This window comes from Lotus japonicus, chromosome 4 (assembly GCF_012489685.1).
Source record: "Lotus japonicus ecotype B-129 chromosome 4, LjGifu_v1.2".
NCBI classification, from domain to species: Eukaryota; Viridiplantae; Streptophyta; class Magnoliopsida; order Fabales; family Fabaceae; genus Lotus; species Lotus japonicus.
Genome location: NC_080044.1, coordinates 62,997,573 through 63,017,527, shown reverse-complemented (window position 1 = coordinate 63,017,527; position 19,955 = coordinate 62,997,573). Strand labels below are relative to the sequence as shown.

General features: G+C 36.5%; 1 protein-coding gene across 1 annotated transcript; it reads right to left on the bottom strand.

The window, feature by feature from the left end:
• Nucleotides 1-17,289: 17,289 nt before the first annotated feature.
• Nucleotides 17,290-18,488, bottom strand: LOC130713131 (NAC domain-containing protein 83-like). Its single transcript, XM_057562928.1, has 3 exons — nucleotides 18,299-18,488; nucleotides 17,766-18,028; nucleotides 17,290-17,481 (listed from the first exon to the last, which is right to left on the bottom strand). The coding sequence occupies exons 1-3, from the start codon at nucleotides 18,486-18,488 to the stop codon at nucleotides 17,290-17,292; spliced, it is 645 nt and encodes a 214-aa protein (XP_057418911.1).
• Between the last annotated feature and the right edge of the window lie 1,467 nt (nucleotides 18,489-19,955).

The window sequence follows — 19,955 nt, the reverse complement described above, 5'->3', positions numbered from 1 at the left end:
TTCGTAGCAAGCCTCCTTCACCCTCCACACCTTCTTCGTCCTTGGCTTCTTCACAATCAGATTGTTGCTCTGAACTTTCGGCCTCCGCTCCTGCTGTATGCGGCGTTGTCCATCTTTGTCATACCGCGCCAGGTTCGCAGCAAGAAAAGATTGGAACATGGTCGCCCCATGTAAACACCAAATCGCCTTCAACGCGTCGTCTTTGTACTTGAACCTAACAAAGCCAAATCTGGTTCGTCGGCCCAACTTCTTACGTTCGCTGCAAGTACACCCAGCACCTTCCCAAACTGAAAAACCATCTCCTTCAATTGCAGATATGAAACAGTATCTACAAAACCATCTAGGAACACCGTTGTTTCCTCCACACTCTGGGTAACATGCTCCAGGCGTCTAGATCTCTGGCGGCACCACCGCGAGTCCCCGGAGCCCTAGTAATTTCCTTAAATAGATAGCTTTTGAATTTAATAAGTAATTAATTTTTAAAATGTTTTTTTCCATTCTAAAAATGGAAATTATTTTAAATCAAAGAAAACGCGATTCATGTCATTAATTTATGTACATAAGGAATTTGAAGGAATTAATCAATGAATTTCGAATGATAATTTCCTTAAACAATTTTTCAATGCATTAAAATGTAATAAATTATTTCAAATGGGGTTTTAAAAAAAACGAATATAGCATGTATTTAATATAGCATTTAATGTCTTTTATGAGTGCAAATACAAATTAATATAATTAAGTGGTTTATATAATGAATTTGAAGGAAATAAATAATTAATTTCGAATGGTAATTTCATTAAATAGATAGATAATGAATTTAATAAGTAATTAATTATTTAAAATGTTTTTTTTTTATTTTAAAAAATGAAATTATTTCAAAAATGTTTGCACTGATTCACGTTACTAATTAATTTATATAAGGAAATTGAAGAAATTAATGAATTAATTTTGAATATTAATTTCCTAAAATAAATAATCAATGAATTAAAATATAATTAATTATTTTGCCCGAGGTTTTAAAAAAAACGATTATAGCAATAATTGACTGGAAAAATGAAATAATTACTGCATTAAAATGTAATTAATTATTTTAAATGGGGTTTTTAAAAAGAAAACGAATACAAATTTTATTTCATATAGCATTTATTAGATCTTTATGAGTTGACTACAAATTACTATAGTGAAGTTGTTTATGTAAGGAAATTGAAGGAAATTAAAAATTAATTTCGAATTGTAATTTTCTTAAATAGATAGCTTTTGAATTTAATAAGTAATTAATATTTTAAAATGTTTTTTCGATTCTAAAAATTGACATTATTTTAAATCAAAGAAATGATGCAAAACCATTATCTTTATTCATTGATTTTCCACAGATGCAAATTATGGATTTTAAGAATATATGTCGCTGATGCTCTGAAATGATGGAAATTAATATAAAATGTTTGTAAGTATATAAAATTACACGACCTCAATATATATCTTGCATTTCAAAAGAGAGACTCGTTCATTATAGAAAAATTGTAAACACAGGTAGAATGAAAGATTTGAATCCATCTAAAATAATAACATATAATCATAAAAGAAGCAATTATAAATATAAACCGTAATTTATTAATAAACCTTGAAAACTAATATGCAAAACATAAATTCAAACACTTTATGTTTCCTTGTATTGAAAACAAAAATAAATGCCAAAACTAATTTGAAATGTAAAAAGTAGTAGCAAAAGAGAGATGGTTTATCATCAATCTTTATTCTTGTTCTACTTGGATAACAAATATGAGAACCATGAACGGAAAGCTTATTTCTCCTCCTTAACAAATCTTTATTTTTGTTCTACTTGGATAACAAATTTATCATCACTTTCTATTCATCATATCTTCTCCTTCTTGACAATTTTCAAAAGCTTATTTCTCCTCCTTAACAACTTTCAATACATTTTGTTGGCAATCATCAACTACAATTGAAAAAGACAACAACTCAGTATTAGTTAACGGAACCAAATCAGATGTAACATGTCAATTGAATAGAAAGTGCGAAAACATACCTTTTGATATGAGAAGGTTGAAACTTCATACTTGCAGAAAAAGGATGACAAAAACACATTTTGAGTATGTGATGAAATCAACAATAAGAAGGTTGATTTATAGGAAATGATTTTGAAAATCACATTTAATGGGGGACAACTAAACCAAATTATAGGGAAATCAATGCAATTAATAAATTTGTGAGAATTGTTGTGGCTGTGACACTTGTCAGCCAGTGAGGGGGGTGGGATGAGAGTGCATCTTGGAATGCCACGTGTCTAATTCTTTTGGATAACGTTGTTCTTTTATAAAGTATATAGATATGTTTTAACTTAGTTTAGGCTATTTTCAGTAAGTATAACAGATATAGAACCGAGCATATGTTACAAACATGTAGATAAATGGACCACATTAAATATATTAATTTGATGAGGTTGTAGATACCTCACAACGTCAACACTTTAATAGTAATAAAAACCAAGTTTTAAAGTACTGCATTACATTGAAATCGAAATAAGATAAACATAACAATGACAGCAACATGAACCCTTATTAGAAGTTGTAGTCCATGATGAATGATAAAAACTTCATAACCAATCTTGTTCTCATTCAAGCATATTTGAGCTATAGAACCTACAAAGGAAATTTTTTTATAAGTGTAAAAATCAGTAACCAATACAAATATAAACTGTGTATAATTTGAAAATGTTAAACTAACCTCAATAAACCTTCAAATTAGATGATCAATAAACTGGTTGACATCTTTTTATGCTGTCAAAAATAAAAAGAATAACCATATCAGTTTTCCTATTACTAAAATTTAAATTGAAATTAATTGTAAGATAAATAAGCACTTACATATCAAATATTATCGAAGACTTTTTGATACACCACATTGCGTGTAGTGTTAGATACAACTCCTTCGTCATCTATGATTAGCATCTTCAACCCTTTTCTAGATTCAACTCTAGAAAGTGCAACATATAGCTGTCCGTGAGTAAAGATAGGCCTTGAAAATACAGTCCAACATGATATAAAGATTGCCCCTGACTTTTATTTATAGCCATTGCAAAACATAAGGTGACAGGAAATTGTCTGCGCTGGAATTTGAACGGAATGTCAGAATTAGATGGAATTAAGCTCATCCTTGGAATAAATGATGTTTCACCCATCTTGTTTCCATTTAAAACAGTAGCAAAAATTATATATTTAGTCAAAGCGTTGACTAACATTTGCCATTACACAACCCTGCAACTTGGTCTATGTTTCGAATGAGCATGATGGGGACACCAACTTTCAGTTTAATTGCATGGTTTGGAATTCCAGAGCATTTGAATTTAAGAATTCAGATGTAAACCATTCCGCATGGACACCTGAATCTTCGTCTGACTTACACGGAGTATCACAGCTCAAATATTCTGTTTCATCACCAGGAATCATTGCTAACATAAAGTTGTTGATTTCCTCTACACTTTCAAGTGTTGGTGCAAGGATCACTCTTTCTTGAAAGAATGAATATTTTTTGCAAATTATGCGCAAGTTTCGAATATCAGCCTTGCAGATTTAGTCAAACCTTCAGGATTAGACAGACCTTCATTAATATTGCCCTCGGTCCGAATCAGCCTTGCAGATTTAGTATCCCCTTTTTGCTGCGCGAGAACATATTTTCTCTTTGCTCTGGCTTCTTTTGAAGTAAAGGGGGTATTGTAGTCGGAATTTTCCACTGATAAGGGGGGCATAGTTGTAGATGAATACCCTAAGGGAGTTTTGTCAATAATGTTGGATCCTACAACAAAAAATTATAAAATTAAATGATTCATACTGGAATGTAAACCAAAGATATGGATTATAACCACTCTAAAAAACAAAACAAAAAACCATATACATTACCAATTATTGGAGAAATTTCATCGTTTAAAAGGGGCTGACATGCTTTAGCCCTGGGTTTTTTTGCACTGATATTGATAACTTGTTGGGAGTGGTGGTTCGAAGAGCTCTTTGCAGGAGTTGAGAATAATTTTCTTGAAATTGAAGCAGGTGTATATAGAGCTTGAGTATTGATATCTAAGGTAGAACAATTGGGGTTTGATGAACTTGATAAGGTACCACAATTTCTTCTATTTGATAATATTGCCTTTCTCTTTGCCCTGTCCTCACCAGAACTTCCCTCCTTGCTTGGTTCCATGGAGTAGATGAATGCAAAATGATGGCACCACCGTGTATTTTATATATTTTTTGGGATGAAATTTCTAATTGATTTCCAAACGTTTTTCCTTTCGTAATTGATTTCTTACGTAAATGCATTTATTTGTTTCCATAATTAAAAACTAATAAAACGGAAATTATGGAGTAAATTTTGTCACACTAATTGTGGCTATAACTTATGAGACAAAAATTTGAAATTAATGACTTTTAAAATTGTTTCCAAAATAAATCTATTAATGAAAGATTTGTAACAACAATTTTATTAAATATCGTATTAAGTTTTCCTTAAATTTTGAACTTGATTGTTTCAGAATTAATTTTTATTACAATATACAATTAAGAGCATTTATAATTTCACGCATAATACTAATACTATCCCACTGATATCGGTGGCACATCATGTTATGAAACTATGTTTTTAACGTGATATGCAAGTACCAAAAAAATTCATGATTGAGTGCAATGCAGGTACCAACTCTAACGTGATATCCCATTAAAAATTCATGATTGAGTGCAGTGTAATATCATCATTTGAAAAACCTACGTATTTCAGAGTTGAGATTTGTATACTTATACCATGAGCATAGGTTGAAATTCATACATCAAGTTCTTTAGCCTGCCTACCAAAAACAAAAAAAGTTCTTTAGAGGCCATGGCCCTGCATAATGAGTAATTATATGAAATGAGTAATTAAAGAAAATGAGTAAGTATTTCGAATTTTTTTGAAAAATAATAATCAATGGTATATGTATTCAAATTTTATGTTAACAATTAATGAGGGGCTCAAAAACAATAAAAATAAAATAAGCATTCAAAAGGCTTTCAATAATGGGTCTCCGTACAAAACTGAAATAAAAATGGGCTTGTACTATTTTGGTCCAAATCAATAAGAAGGTGACACTTGTTTGGCAAAGAGAGGGGTTAGATGAGAGTTATTCTTGGAGTGTCAAATCATCTAGGTGGGGCTCATAACTTTCCTCTTTTCTAAAGTATATAGTTTTTTTTTTAATTTTTTTTGTTTGTCAACTTTTTTAAACCAATTTGAACATTGAAAATTCTATCTATGAATAATTAATAACTTAATAAAATTACCTTAAAAAATTATCATTATTAAGATTAAATTTTATACTTTTATTCTACTCCTTAATCATCGAGGAAAAAATATTTAAATATATTTAAGTGTTAAGTATGTTCTAGATCCTTCACATATTGGTCAAATCCAATTATGTCCCAGGAATTTTTTTTATGACTTTTGGTAATTAAAAAATATATTTTTAATTAAAATGAGGATAAATAATGACGTAATAGTGTGCTAGGTGCTAGCACATGGACATTTCACATCACTTTTGATCAGGGTAAGGATATATACACACCTCTTATTTTATACACTTCATTTCCACCTATTTTTATTTCTATCTCTCTCCTCTTATTATCTATCACATCTTATACTTTCTCACTCTTACTTTTTCTTTTCTTCCTATCTCTCTCTTCCTCCACCTCATTCCACCTCAAAATGAGGTGTGAATAAATAATTATTGCTTTTGATCATTCTAATTTTTGTAATACTTTTGGTACAGTGCTTATATATAATGAGATATTTTTTGTTTGAAAAATAAAGGATTATATATAATGAGATATTCAATAACAATAACATGAGAAAAATAATTAAAATATTCAAATCACAATATATGGTATTGAATAGTAATACTTTTGAAATAAATAAATTATTAACTATTATCTCAATTATTCAATTTTAATTTTTTTGATGTATAAAAAAAATTATTCAATTTTAAGATAAATTTATACAGATAAATTTAGGATATGAGATCAACAATATATTACAATGCATTTTGGCACTCAGGCCTTAAGGTCAATCTAAGCAAAAGTTGAAAGGTCTTAAAGGCAAAATCAGGGAGTGGAAGAACAATGTGAGAACATGGGGGTCTGAAAAAATTAAAAGGCTTGGAGGATAATTTACATGGTGTCGTTTCGCGTATGGAGAAGGAAGGGTGGATGTGAATTTGAGAAAGGAAAGGTTAGAGATTCTTAATCAGTTGTGGAAGGAGTAGAGAATTCAGGAGAGTGTTTGGTTACAAAAGTCAAGGATTCGTTGGCTCAAGGAAGGTGATAGAAACTCAAGTTTCTTTCACAAAGCGTGTAAAGTACGAGAAGCAAAGAAAAATCTAAACCATTTGAACCATAATGGTGAGGACCTTCATGATCCATCATCAATTAAACAAGCTCTTTTTTTCCCACTTCCATGGGTTCTTCAAACATGATGGAAGAGTCAAGGTTGTGCTTCGTTGCCCTAACCTGCCTAAATTGAATTCTGAACTGAGGTCAATGTTGGAAGGAGAATTATCGGAGTCTGAAATTTGGGAGGAAATTCAATCATGCGATGGAAATAGAGCCTCAGGCCTGGATGGATTTAATCTCACCTTTTTCAAGGAATTTTGGCACATCATCAAATCTGAGGTTATACAAGTCTTCCATGATTTCCACACACATGGCAAGATAATGAGAGGGATGGATGCGACTTTCATTGCTTTAATCCAAAAATCTAATCACCCTTCTTCGGCCTTCGACTATCGCCCAATTAGCTTGATTGGGAGTGTATACAAACTTTTAGGCAAAGTTTTGGCTAGTAGATTACAAAAGGTGATGCCTCTTCTCTTAACTGAAAACCAATTTGCTTTCACAAAAGGGCGCCAAATTGCGGATTGTATTATGATTGCAAATGAAGTTGTTGATGCAATGAAGAAAAGTGAAATCGATGGGATTCTCCTCAAACTTGATTTCGCAAAGGCATATGACAATGTTGACTGGAATTTTCTGATTGGTACCTTGGAGACAATGGGGTTCGGAAGGAGATGGACAACTTGGATTCATGGGTGCATTTCATAAGCTTCTCTAGCGGTTCTTGTTAACGGGTATCCGACAGATTTATTTGCTATAGAAAAAGGCTTGAGACAAGGAGACCCCCTTTCTCCTATACTTTTCAACTTATGTGCAAATGTTATGTCGTGCATGCTATGCCTTCTGCTACAGGATGATCATTGCTGCGGGTTCAAAATGGGGGACGGATTGGTTCTAAATCACTTGTAATTTGTAGATGATACTCTAATCTTATGTGAAGCTGATTCGACCCAATTGAGTAGAATCAATGATACCCTTGAGGCATTCCTTTGGGCTTCAGACCTTAAGGTCAATCTAAGCAAATCTCATGTGTATGGATGTAACGTGGACTCGATGAGAGTAAACGAGCTGGCTGGTTCCATAGATGTTTGCCTTGGAGAGCTGCCCTTTGTCTATCTAGGTGTGCCGCTTGGTGGTAATCCTAGGAGGAAACAATCTTGGGCACCCCTCATTGAAAAAATGCGACTAAAATTGGTACCTTGGAGATCAAAATTTCTATCCTTAAGCGGGAGACTAGTGGTGTTAAAAGCGGTACTCTCTACGGTTCCAATCTATTATATATTTATATAACCATTTTCAAAGCATCGTTCCGTTGGAATATTTGAGAAGATAATGCGATCCTTCTTATGAAGCAACAATGAGGGGCAGCGGAAGATAAGTTAGGTGGCATGGGAACAAATCTGCAAAGACCAGCATCTTGGCGGACTTGGTTTATGCTTTCTTGGTTGGAGAAACAAAGCTCTTCTATTGAAATGAGCGTGGAGATTTGGACATGAGAAGGATATGTTATGGAGGAAAGTTGTATGCTCCAAGTATGGCTGGGATGAGCGCTGCTTATTGTTGCACCTTGTGGTAGACAGATTTAGTGGTTGTTCATATGTGTGGCAGGACATACTAGTAACGCTGACTAAGGACACTGTAATTGCTAAGAGTTTTCAGAACCAGTTGAGATGCAAAGTGGGGAGAGGTAACAGGGTTCGATTTTGGTTAGACCCTTGGGCGATTTGCTCCCCACTTCACAGCTCTTTTCCCCGAATGTTCTCTTTGGCGATCAACAAAAATGCATTTGTCAATGAAATGGGGTTTTGTACCCGAAAGAGATGGTCTTGGACAATGGAAATGAGAAGACAGTGTGTGGGGTGGGAAACAGATGAAGAAAAGGGATTTTTTGATATAATTAATCACTGTCTATCTAGTTGTGGTGAGGACACCGTGTTCTGGCAAGGAGACCAAGGTGGACTATATTCAGTGAAAGCCTTATGCAACCTCATTGAACATAAATCTCTGACTCACGAAGCCTTTTCCATCCATAGACGGATCCGCAAGGTAGTACCTCCAAAAGTTAGCCTTTCCCTTTGTCAGGCATCTTTAAATAAAATTGCAGTGAGGGAGAATTTGGTGAAGCGGGGCTTGTTAGTTGAAAACGAGGGAAGATGTTGCATCTGCAGACTGGTCCTAGAGACAGCAAGTCATTTGCTATGGGAAATTATGGGCATGTATTTTCAATCGAGAGGGGTACAATGGTGCAGTCCTCAAAATTTAAGTCTTTTACTGCTGGAATGGCCCTGGCTCAATGATAAAAGTGATTCTGTCCTTTGGGAATTGATTCCCTACGCACCATCTTGGCCGGTGTGGACTTAGGGATGGCAATGGGTAGGGTCTGGGTAGGGTACTATAGTACCCATCTCCATACCCGCGTTTTAAAAAATTACCCGTACCCGCCCCCATACCCGCATGGGTAGCAACTTGAATGCCCATCCCCGTACCCTCTGTGTACCTATATGCCCGTACCCGTGCCCATTACCCACAATTTAGCTAACCAAAATATATTTTTCACTATTTTTGTTAATAGAAAACAAAAAATACAACTAACTTTTTAAATAAAAAACACTAATATAAATACAAAAGATTATCTACGTAACAAAAAAAATCATTCAACTAAGAATATATTTTTTTAGAACGAATAAGCAAGAAAAATATAACTTAATTTTTAATTTTGGATTTATAATATAGTCCTAAAGTTGTAGGTTATTAACTTAGTAATTTTAAAAATAAGTGGGAGTAAATTAGCAATGATTATGAATAAGTCACCTACTTTTTAAAATAAGTAAGTTTGAAGGCTACATCTTAAGTTAATTTGTTCATATAATAATAATAATAATAATAATAATAATAATAATAATAATAATAATAATAATAATAATAATATGTGTGTGCGGGTATGGGTGCGGGTACCCAGACCCGCACCCATACCCAATACTTTTTGCGGGTAATTACCCATACTCATCTAACGGGTTTTTACCCTACCCATAGTGAATAATTTTTGCGGGTACCCTATGGGTCCGAGACCCATTGCCATCCCTAGGCGTGGTTAGCCCGCAATGACATGATATTCAACAATAAGATGTTTGAAATAGAATCAGTTTGGGATCTACACGTCTCTAGGATTTCATGGTGGGTGAAAGCGAATTGGAACGATTGCCCTTATACCAATAGTGATTTTCTGCTCAATTTTGGTGATATAAGAACTAACGTGAGACCAACACGGGTCCGCAAGAACGAGTGGACTACTCCTCCTATGGGTGTTCTCAAATTCAATGTGGATGGTTCGGCATTAGGAGCCCGAGGCAAAAGTGGCGTAGGTGGAATTCTCAAGAATTCACAGCGCCAAGTGGTAAGGATCTTCTCTATGGCCATGGGGGAGTTATGGGCTCACGAAGCTGAAGTTAAGGCCATCCTTCAAGCTCCAATTTTCTGTCAACAACACCAGCTGAAGCATATTCTGATAGAGAATGATTCTACACTAGCGGTGGGTTTGACGTCGAATCAAGTAAATAGACCTTGGCGGTTGATTCAGGATTTAAACCTCATTGGTGCTCTGTGTATGGAAGTGGACTGTATTGGCATCAAACACATTTACCGGGAATCAAATTCCTTAGCCGACTTCTTGGCAAAATCTGGCATTCGCAGAAACTCGTGCATTTGGGCCTTTTATGGTCATGCTAATCGGAGCTATTAATTCCTTGCAGAACTGTAATTGCTGTTTCTGATTGCAGTACCGGTTACTGAAGTGACTATTTGCATTGAGCTTGACCAGGTCTAAGGCTGAATTTCTGTTTTATATGCCTACTGCATTGAGCTGGTTTTCAAATAAGGTGATGTCTTTGTGCTGGGTGCTTTGGAGCTCTAGATGGTCTTTAAGGGAAATTTTGAAAGGTGTTATGAGAGCATTTCTGCTCTCGACCCATGCGTTTGAGTCCACTTCCTTGTCCCCCTTCTTTTCTCTTCTTTCTTATGTTTGTGTATTTTCTTCTTTTAGTCTTTGTTATGTTATCTCTTTTGCTGCTTTGCTACTGTTTTTTAGCTTCTTCTTTTCCTTAATTGGGAGGGCTGTTCTCAATACTTATTTTCATGAATAAATTCTTATCTTTTGTTGTCAAAAAAAAAAAAGAGACAAGACACTATATACAAGTTTAAAATTTGAGTAACATATAATTAGAAATTAATATATTTAGTAATGTAAACTATCATCAATCAATTGTATTTGAAATTTTAATTAACTTAAATAAGAACTCAATATTGTCAATAGTAATATTTTAAGAAAAATTACTAATATATAGTAGAGATTATGCACGTGCAGCGCACGATTTATTTATTTGTTATTACTAAAAATTAGAATAAGCGGGTTTTTTTAAGACAAAAGTTATGCATAAATTATTAATTTTTAATATATAAATCCGATTGCTATGTTGCTGTTTTTTGGGATCTAAATTCACATGGTTCTATAAAATAAAGCATAGTGAATTTTTCAGATGAGATTTAAACGTGTATTACTTTGATGTTTATAGTTGCAAAGTGGCTATCCCAAGCTGATGGTACTCTTTTTCCTTACTAGGTTTTTATCCCATTGAATTTTTTCTAGTAAGGTTTTAATGAGGCTCCTGCTTGGGATTACGTTGAAGTCATTTTGCGGGTTGGTGGTGGGTCTTTTTATTCAGTTTCTTGTACTTTGAGCTCAGCTGTTTGCTCCTTTTGCACGGGTCTTCTTTTAATAATATATATCTTTCATTTTTTTAATTTTTTTTAATATATAAATAATATTTTATAAATATAACTTATTAAATAAGTGATTCTGGGGCAAGTGATGCTATCCAAGCTTTAGTCCCAGACGTATCTTTGGTGTCAACAACCAAACCTCATCGCAAGTCAAATGCTATGGAGGGGGCTCCTAAGAAGAAGAGAGGTCGCCCGCGCAAGGAGATATTGCCAGTTTTGGAGGCCAAACCCAAACGTCCGCCAGGAAGACCTCGGAAGAATGGGTTTGTACAACAAAAGATAGATGCGAAGGATACACTATCGGTGGTGCCAGCGGATTGCAATAGTCCGGAAGGTATTCAAACAAGGGCGCGACGTGCATACATTAATAGTTTGCGTGCTGGCATGTTATTTGATTGTCCTGAGGAAATAGCAGTGCGTGAATTGGCTAATCATATTGCAAGCCATCGCTTTCAATAGTTTATGTTTGATGCGTTGGATGATGAGGTGTTTTGTGCTGATTGTTGTAGGGGGAGATTTCTTTTTGTCGAGGAACGTGGAGGAGGAGGATATAAATCTGAAGGAGTTTGTGTGATCAAGTGATCTTTTTTTTCCTTAACTGATTTGCTTTTGCAAATTGGGGTATACTCGTGGTGCAACACGAAGGGTGTGGGGATTATGTATCATGTTTGGTAGATGTCAAGTTTTGAGCAGGCTTTGCGGGTGTTTATTGAGGGTTGTATAGGTGGGTCAGGACGGAGGATTTTCATATGGCAGTTGCATTATCTGGCGATTCAGATCTTATCTTTTTCGTTTCTTTTTGCTAAGACAAAATGTGTTTGAATACTTCCATTGTGGGTGGTTTGTTTTTAGCTAGCTGGTGATTTGTATTTCCCACTCTTGAGAGGGTTTTTCTCAAGCTTTTGGCATTTCAATAATAATTTTCATTTTCAAAAAAAATTATGAAGGGCAATGAAATCAAATGAAAGCACATTGACATATTTTACTAAACAAATTATGATAAATAATTTTTTTATAAATATAACTTATTAATTGTGAATTGTTTAAATATTTTTTGATAAAACAACAATAACTTTTGAAATTTGATTTAGTTAATATATATTATCACAAATGATCAATATCCACATAAAATTTATATATTTTTCATAATAGTGTCTATTAAATTAAATTTTTATAAATTTCAATATCGTTATTTCTTAAATACCGAATTAGATGTTTGGTTAACTTTTCTCTAGGAGGACTTTTGGTTAATTAAATTAAATTAATTAGTAAGTACTAGTAAAAAAACTGTAAATCCTTTTTAAATTTATATTTTATTTAAAGTGTCTAAGAATAAGATGTTGTAGACATGGATTTTAGGTATAGTATCTCTCTCATATACCCCTTTTTGCTGTGTCATAATAACATGACATTTATTACAATGAATAATCACTAAATTGTCAACTATGAGATATTTTTTTTTTTTGGTTACAAAGGGAAAGAAACCAGACAAACAGAACTAAGAAACTATTTCTTGACAAAGAAGAGGCACCACCGTCGGCGGGTGAACCCGCCAAACCTTCCAATCCCAATCCTCCATGATCGCCATCTTAGCTAATGCATCCGCAACTGAATTCATCTCTCGAGAAATATGGGTCACAGACACAGTCCAATTCCTAGACACCAGGGCGCGAACCAACAAAATCATCTCCTCATGCCAATAGTTTTGGACATCGTTATTGTTAGTAACAACCTGCTGAACCTCAAGGCAGTCCACGTAGCACTTCACCTTGCGTAACCCGAGCTCCCAAGCATGCAGCAACCCTCTATGAAGCGCAGTCAATTCTGCCTTAAAAGCGTCACCGGAACCCATCATTGAAGAGAATCCCGACAACCACCGTCCGTTGCTATCGCGAATTAATCCCCCTCCTCCCATGCGATTTGGGTCACCCTGCCAGCTACCATCAGTATAAAGACTTGCATGATCACCATCGTGACCCGTTATCACCGTGCTCGGCGTCAACCCAGGTCCCCAACGCTGGAACTCCACAACGTCTATCGTTATGCGCTGCAGAACCTCTGTTGGTTGCCAAGGCCGCTGCTCAAAGATGAAACTATTCCTCCACTTCCATAAATTCCAAGCTATGGCGCAGAAAAGAGCATGTTGCTGGACCTGCAAATGAGAGAACAGCCATCCTCGAAACTGCATGGCTTGCGCAACATTAGCTATCATCCCTCTGAATCTGCTCCAAACCCAAACCGCACCAGGGCATCGACGAAGAACATGCTCCGCATCCTCTGCACCTGCACCGCACCTGATGCAAGCTGGGGAAGTAGCAAGCCGGCTGCGATATCTCTTGCTATTAGTCGGGAGAGATTCCCTACTGGCAAGCCATAGGAAAAACCGAACCCTCTCCGGTGCATCTGCCTTCCAAACCAGTTTCCAGAATCTGCTCTCATGGCCACCATCATTATTGAGGAAGTTATAGGCTGACCCAGCAGTATAGATCCCATTGTTGGCCTCTGTCCATAAAATTTTGTCTTCTCCCGTCTGAACACTCGGTATCGTAACACCCAAAACCTCTTCCTTCACGTCGGTTGGTAGCTGCGTATACAGTGCAGCAAGGTTCCATCTTCCTTCGTGCCAAACATCTGCCACTGTCAAGGCCGTGTCTGAAATGTGAACATAGGGTACTCTGGCCGCCAACTGCCCCGAGCCAAGCCAATTCGAATACCAAAAGGATGACGTTCCAGCCCCTAGCTTCACACCAAACCCTTGTGCCACTGCGTCCCTGGCCTTGAGTAAGCCGCGCCACACATAAGATGACCCCAACCTCACTTGTTCCGTCAAAACAGAATCTGTGCGCATATATTTCTCTCCTAGAACTTGCACCCACAACTTGTCTTTTTCATTCATCATACCGTGGACTAGTTTGCCTAGCAGCGCCTCATTGCTCCGCCTTGTTCCCCGAATCCCTAACCCACCTTTAGCCTTAGGTTGGATCAGGTCCTTCCATGCCACAAGGTGCCAATTTCGAGCGTCCCCTCCTTTCCCCCACACACATCTTCGTACCAATTTGTCAACGTGTTCACACACAGCATCAGGGAGCCAAAGTGACTGCACTGGATGCACTGGTAAGGACGTAAGCACCGACTTCGCCAAGCACACCCTTCCTGCCCTATTAAGGAGGCTATTCTTCCAAGATGCAAGCCTCGACGTCACCTTATCAAGGAGGGGAGCAAAGTGTGCCTTGGTGACTCGTCCCTTGAGCAATGGAAGGCCAAGATACTTCCCAAGATTACTAGCTCGTGCAATGCCAGCAATATCAGAAAGCTCTCGTTGTCTCCTTTGGTCCACGACTTTAGAGAAGAACATTCTTGACTTGTCAAGATTTACCTTCATCCCGGATGCCTCACAAAACGCTTGCAAAGTGTGATTGATCATCCGCAACTGATCTTTAGAAGCTTGGCAAAAAAGTAGAACATCATCTGCAAAAAATAGGTGTGAAATGCCAATCTCATCCTTCGTCACCCTAACCGGTTTCCAAGTCCCTTCTGCCACCAAATTCTGAATTTGAATAGCTAGGCGTTCCATGCAAAGCACAAACAAATAAGGAGATAGTGGGTCACCCTGGCGAAGTCCTCTTTGTGGAGTGAAAGGTGGTAGTTTGGATCCATTCCATAGTACCGAAATCCTTGGACATTGAACACCCCACATGATGAGATCAACGATTCTGGGGGGAAACCCAAAGTCATAAAGAGTAGCACGAAGGAAATCCCAGTTCACCCGATCATAGGCCTTCTCTAGGTCAATCTTGATTGCCACAAGACCACCTCCCCTCTTTTGTGTATGGATAGTGTGCATCACTTCTTGTGCTAGAATGATGTTATCCCTTGTGCCGCGCCCAGGTATGAAACTACCCTGCAAAGGATGTACTAGCTCGTTAAGAAGAGGCCTGAACCTATTCACTAGCACCTTCGTAATCACCTTGTAAGCGACGTTGCAAAGGCTTATGGGTCGCATATCCTTAAGCCGAACTGGGTTCTCGACTTTAGGGATAAGAACAAGGAGTGTCTCCAATAGGTTCGGATCCGCCTCTCCATTATGGAAGGCTGCATTTACCATCTGGTGGATATCCTCACCCAAGATATGCCAGTACTGCTTAAAAAAGATGGCTTGAAACCCGTCTGGTCCAGGTGCTTTGTAGGAATGCATAGCCATGATAGCACCTCGAACTTCTTCCATGGTCACTGGTGCTGCCAGCTTCTCTCTCTCCTCTAACGAGATAGTGGGAGTTGGATTCTCCATGATATGATTTCTCCTAACCTGTACATCAACAGCAAACAAGTTAGTATAAAATCTCTGTGCTTCCTCCTGCAGCAAGGAGGGTTCCGTGCACCAGCTTCCGTCCTCCACAAAGAGTCCATGTATTTTGTTCCTCTTGCGCCTCACTATGGTTTGAGCATGGAAGTATTTAGTGTTACGATCCCCGAATCTGACCCAGTTTTCCCTGGATTTCTGATACCATAGCATCTCTTCCTGATACAAAATGTCACCATATTCCTTCTGTAAGGTGCTTTCCAATCGGACCAGGGTTTCCGATCCCCGCCAATCCAATTCCCTCTGGATTCCCTGAAGACGCCTCTCTACTCGTCGTTTGCGCTTATGAATGCTACCGAAAGTGTGCTTGTTGAACTCCATTGCGGCCTCTTGAACATGGTGAAGCTTCACACTCACGTGGTTCTGATGCCGTTGCCACGATTGTTCCACAAGCGCCTCAAAGGAAGGATGAGTTGCCCATGCTGCTTGAAACCGAAAAGGACGGGATGCATAGTCTCCTTGAGGAGTATGTAGCCTGAGTAGAAGAGGTGTATGATCTGAGTAGACCCGAGCCAGGTTCTCCACATAAGCCTCATCATAAAGCATCCTCCACGCCATATCACCAAGAGCCCTATCCAGCCGTTTTGCTACTGTTCTTCTCCCATTCACACGCCGTTCCCAAGTGTACCGAAGGCCGGTGAAGCCTAGGTCAATGAAATTGCACTCCTCCATCATCGTCAACATGTTTGTAGCCCGAGAAGTTACAAACTCCCCACCGACCACTTCAGATGGGGAACATATCTCGTTCCAGTCCCCCACTGCCAACCATGGTCTCGTGCACCGCCTTCTGAAATCGGAGAGGTATGCCCAAAGCTCAAGATGCTTTACCGGAGTAGGACTCGCATACACCGCTGAACATACCCACTGTCTTCCATTGGCAGTGATTTCGACTGTGATTGCTTGATCACATTCTTCCATGTAAGTAATAGTAAAGGTTCTGCCGAGTGGAGCAAGAATCCAAATGCCCCCACGATGGCCAACTGCCTCAACTTCACGGATGATTTCATAGCCTTGCTGTCTCCAAAATCCAGCAACTCGCTCAAACTTGCAATGAGTCTCACACAATGCAACTAGAGAAGGATGAAAGGATTGAAGTAGATCCTTCATTCTCCTCCTACCACGGGCTCCTGCGCCCCCACGAATATTCCAAGCGATTATATTGAATTTGTCACTATCCATATAAACCAAATCCGCAGGGAACATAGCTATGACATGCATCATAGCCCTCCTTGTGTGGTTACTGGTTCCCCTGGGTCAAAGGGTTTATCACCCCCCAACACATCTTGCATAGGGACTATTTGGCCCTGCTGGTCCTCAACTTGATCAAGCATCTGGTACCTATTGCCACCTTTAGCCTCTAACAGCATAGTAGAGCGGGTTCCATCCGTCGTGGTAAATATTGGTGTGGTACCAATTATCGTTGGCAGCGTTGGTGTATCCCTCGTGATTGGTTTGAGCACGTGAGTGGGCTGTTGTATTATGGGCCCATCCGCTATACCCACCTCCTTTCTCAATCTTTTTTTCCGTTGTGTTATAACTGCTGGCTCCTGATTACCTTCTTTAGGAGTAGCTTGCGCCGTAAACTGCATGGGTGTAGTCGATTTCGGGATTGTTGCCGTAACAGTAGGAGGCTCCACTGGTTTCGGTTTTGTTCCTTTTTTAGCTCCCTTATTCCCCTCACCCGTGAGATATGACACCAATAAAGAGGGTATGGAATTTTTTCGTTCAAGGATATTCACTTTCCTCACTTAAGGAATCGGTGTTTAGGGGAGGTTTTGAGAAACTGTCACTCTCAACATTGAAATCAATGACTTCAGCATTCTCGACATTGGAGCTTTCCTCATTAGAACCTCTTGCGTTCTTCACCTTCTTTGCATCCTTTTTCTGAAAGATTCGGTAAACAACCCAATTTGCCATCTGCATTTTGAATAACAAAGTTTAGTGAACAAATACTAATGATGAATAAGACAAACAAAAACAACTCGGATAATTTGAAAAAAAAAATACATATCCTACCTACCAACCAACCATTCTCAGGATAATTCATAAGACATTATTCTAAATGTTTGCTCAGTTTGATGATAATGAAAATGGTCAGTTTAGGTATGAGGCTATATTCGTTATTTATAAAGACTTATTTGCTTGTATTTATAATCAACGTGGAACCTTAACCGTTAGTAGACCACTATTATATTATTTACCTTGGATGGGTTAGCCATTAACGCAAGGCGAAACTCATGCATCACCCATTTGGTCCTCATAAAACATGCTCCTTGCACTTTCCAGAAAATTAGAGTGTTCCTCTTCCCAATCACTTGATTGTTTCGAAGGGGGATTGGAACATCTTTGTCTTTCTCTATTATTCTCCATTGGCCACTCCTAGCAACTCTCGTGTCAAGGTTCTCAAGGTCACGACCCATGGTGTTGTAGAAGAAGCATTTGCGTTCATTAAAAATCTTTCCATCTGCAAACACAAATTAAATATCAAAACACCAACCTGGTTAAATTCTCACTTGAAATTAAACAACACTTAAAATCCATGGGACATGAAAAAAATGATGTTTCTTTACAAGACACAATGCTAATGGAATAGTGAAAAATATGGGTCCCATTTTTAATATTTTTCAACCCGCTTGAGCTTCAACCAGTAAAGTGAGAGTGTTTAAAAGTGAGTATTGTTAGAACTTCTCGTCCTGTGGAATGGTGAAAAGGAAAAATAAATTGCTTCACCAACCTCCTGGCAGACACCAAGGCTCAGTTTGAAACACATCAAAATTTGGGATGATTTGAAAAGGAAGCGGTTGAGCAAAGATCTTCCTTTTTAGGTAGAAATCCACAAGAACCTCATCAGTGGGATCAAACTTGTACCCAGGTAGGAGCCTAACATTCCCATCCTCATCTTGATAAGTCATGAGGTTCGCCATCTTAAAGGATTGATGTCACCTAAAGTGAAGGGGGTTTGTATGAATTCTTTGAGCGAATAATTGTTGTAAGCTCATGTTCTTTGGACAACAATTTATAGCCAGACGATAATGTCTCAATGTCTGCTATCTTATTATATATCATTTCAAAAAAAAAAATTTAAGTTCATGTCAAATTTGCTCCAGATTTAATTTTACAAGTTAAGAATGAAAAATCAATAATAACATTGTAAATGTTCATTATATTCCTTTAAATGTAAATTTAAATAGTTTTTGATCGCATGTTGCCTTTTTTTTTAATCATGTCATAGGTATTATGTAATTTATGTTTGCCTTCCTTCTCCAACAACTTTCCCTTTATCTTTTCTTAAGAATAATTGTTATATATGACTTTTCTGATTTTAAAATTTGACATTAGTGTGATATTATTTAGTGTCCAACCTTTTTTTGGTACAAATTTTGTGTCCAACCTATTGTTATATAAAAGGATAATAGTTTAAAAATTTAAGTATTTTACCATTCCTGTATCGTACACACACACAATAAATTTAATTATTAATGGGAAATAATAAAAAATGAATAAGTTACTATCCAACGTTGGACAAGAAAATAAACTACTATATAGTTAATTGTCATGATTAATTAGATTATAGATAAAAATTATATTGTAACCAATTTACTAAAAAAAATTATTTTAAGGATTTAAATTTTTTCTTCCCATTGAATTATACTATTAACTACTTTGTATTTTTCTTAAAAGAAAATTACCTTGCATTTTTGGATTTAAATTATTTGTTAAATCACTTAACTATAAAATTTTAAATTAAATTAAGTCAAATAATATTTAAGCCATCAACATATATATATTTGTTTGGTTCGTAATTTTTTTTAAAGTAAACTCATTTATCTTATTACCATTCCAAAAATATTATTAAATTCATGAAACTTATGCCAAATTTGCTCCAGGATTAATTTTATATTGTCTACAAATTAATAATGAAAATTCAAAATAACATTGTAAATGTAGTTTCATTATATTCCTTTAAATTTATATTTAAATAGTTATGGAGCACTTGTATTATTTTTTTAATCATGTCATAGGTATTATGTAACTTATGTTTGTCTTCCTTCTCCAACAATTTTTCCTTTATTTTTCCTTAAGCATATTTTTTATAAATGACTTTGCTGATTTTAAAGTTTTAGATATTCTACCATTTTTATATTGTACACACACAATAATTTAAATTATGAATAGAAAATAATAAAAGTGGATAAGTTACTATCCAACATTGTACAAGAAAATAAATGACAAATTAGTTAATTTTTAGGATTATATTATATTAGTTAATAATTATATTATAACCAATTTATTCAAATGTAATATTTTAAGGATTTAAGTTTTTTTTCCATTGTATTATACTATTAATTACCTTGCTTAAAAAATTACTTTATATTCATAGATTTAAATTA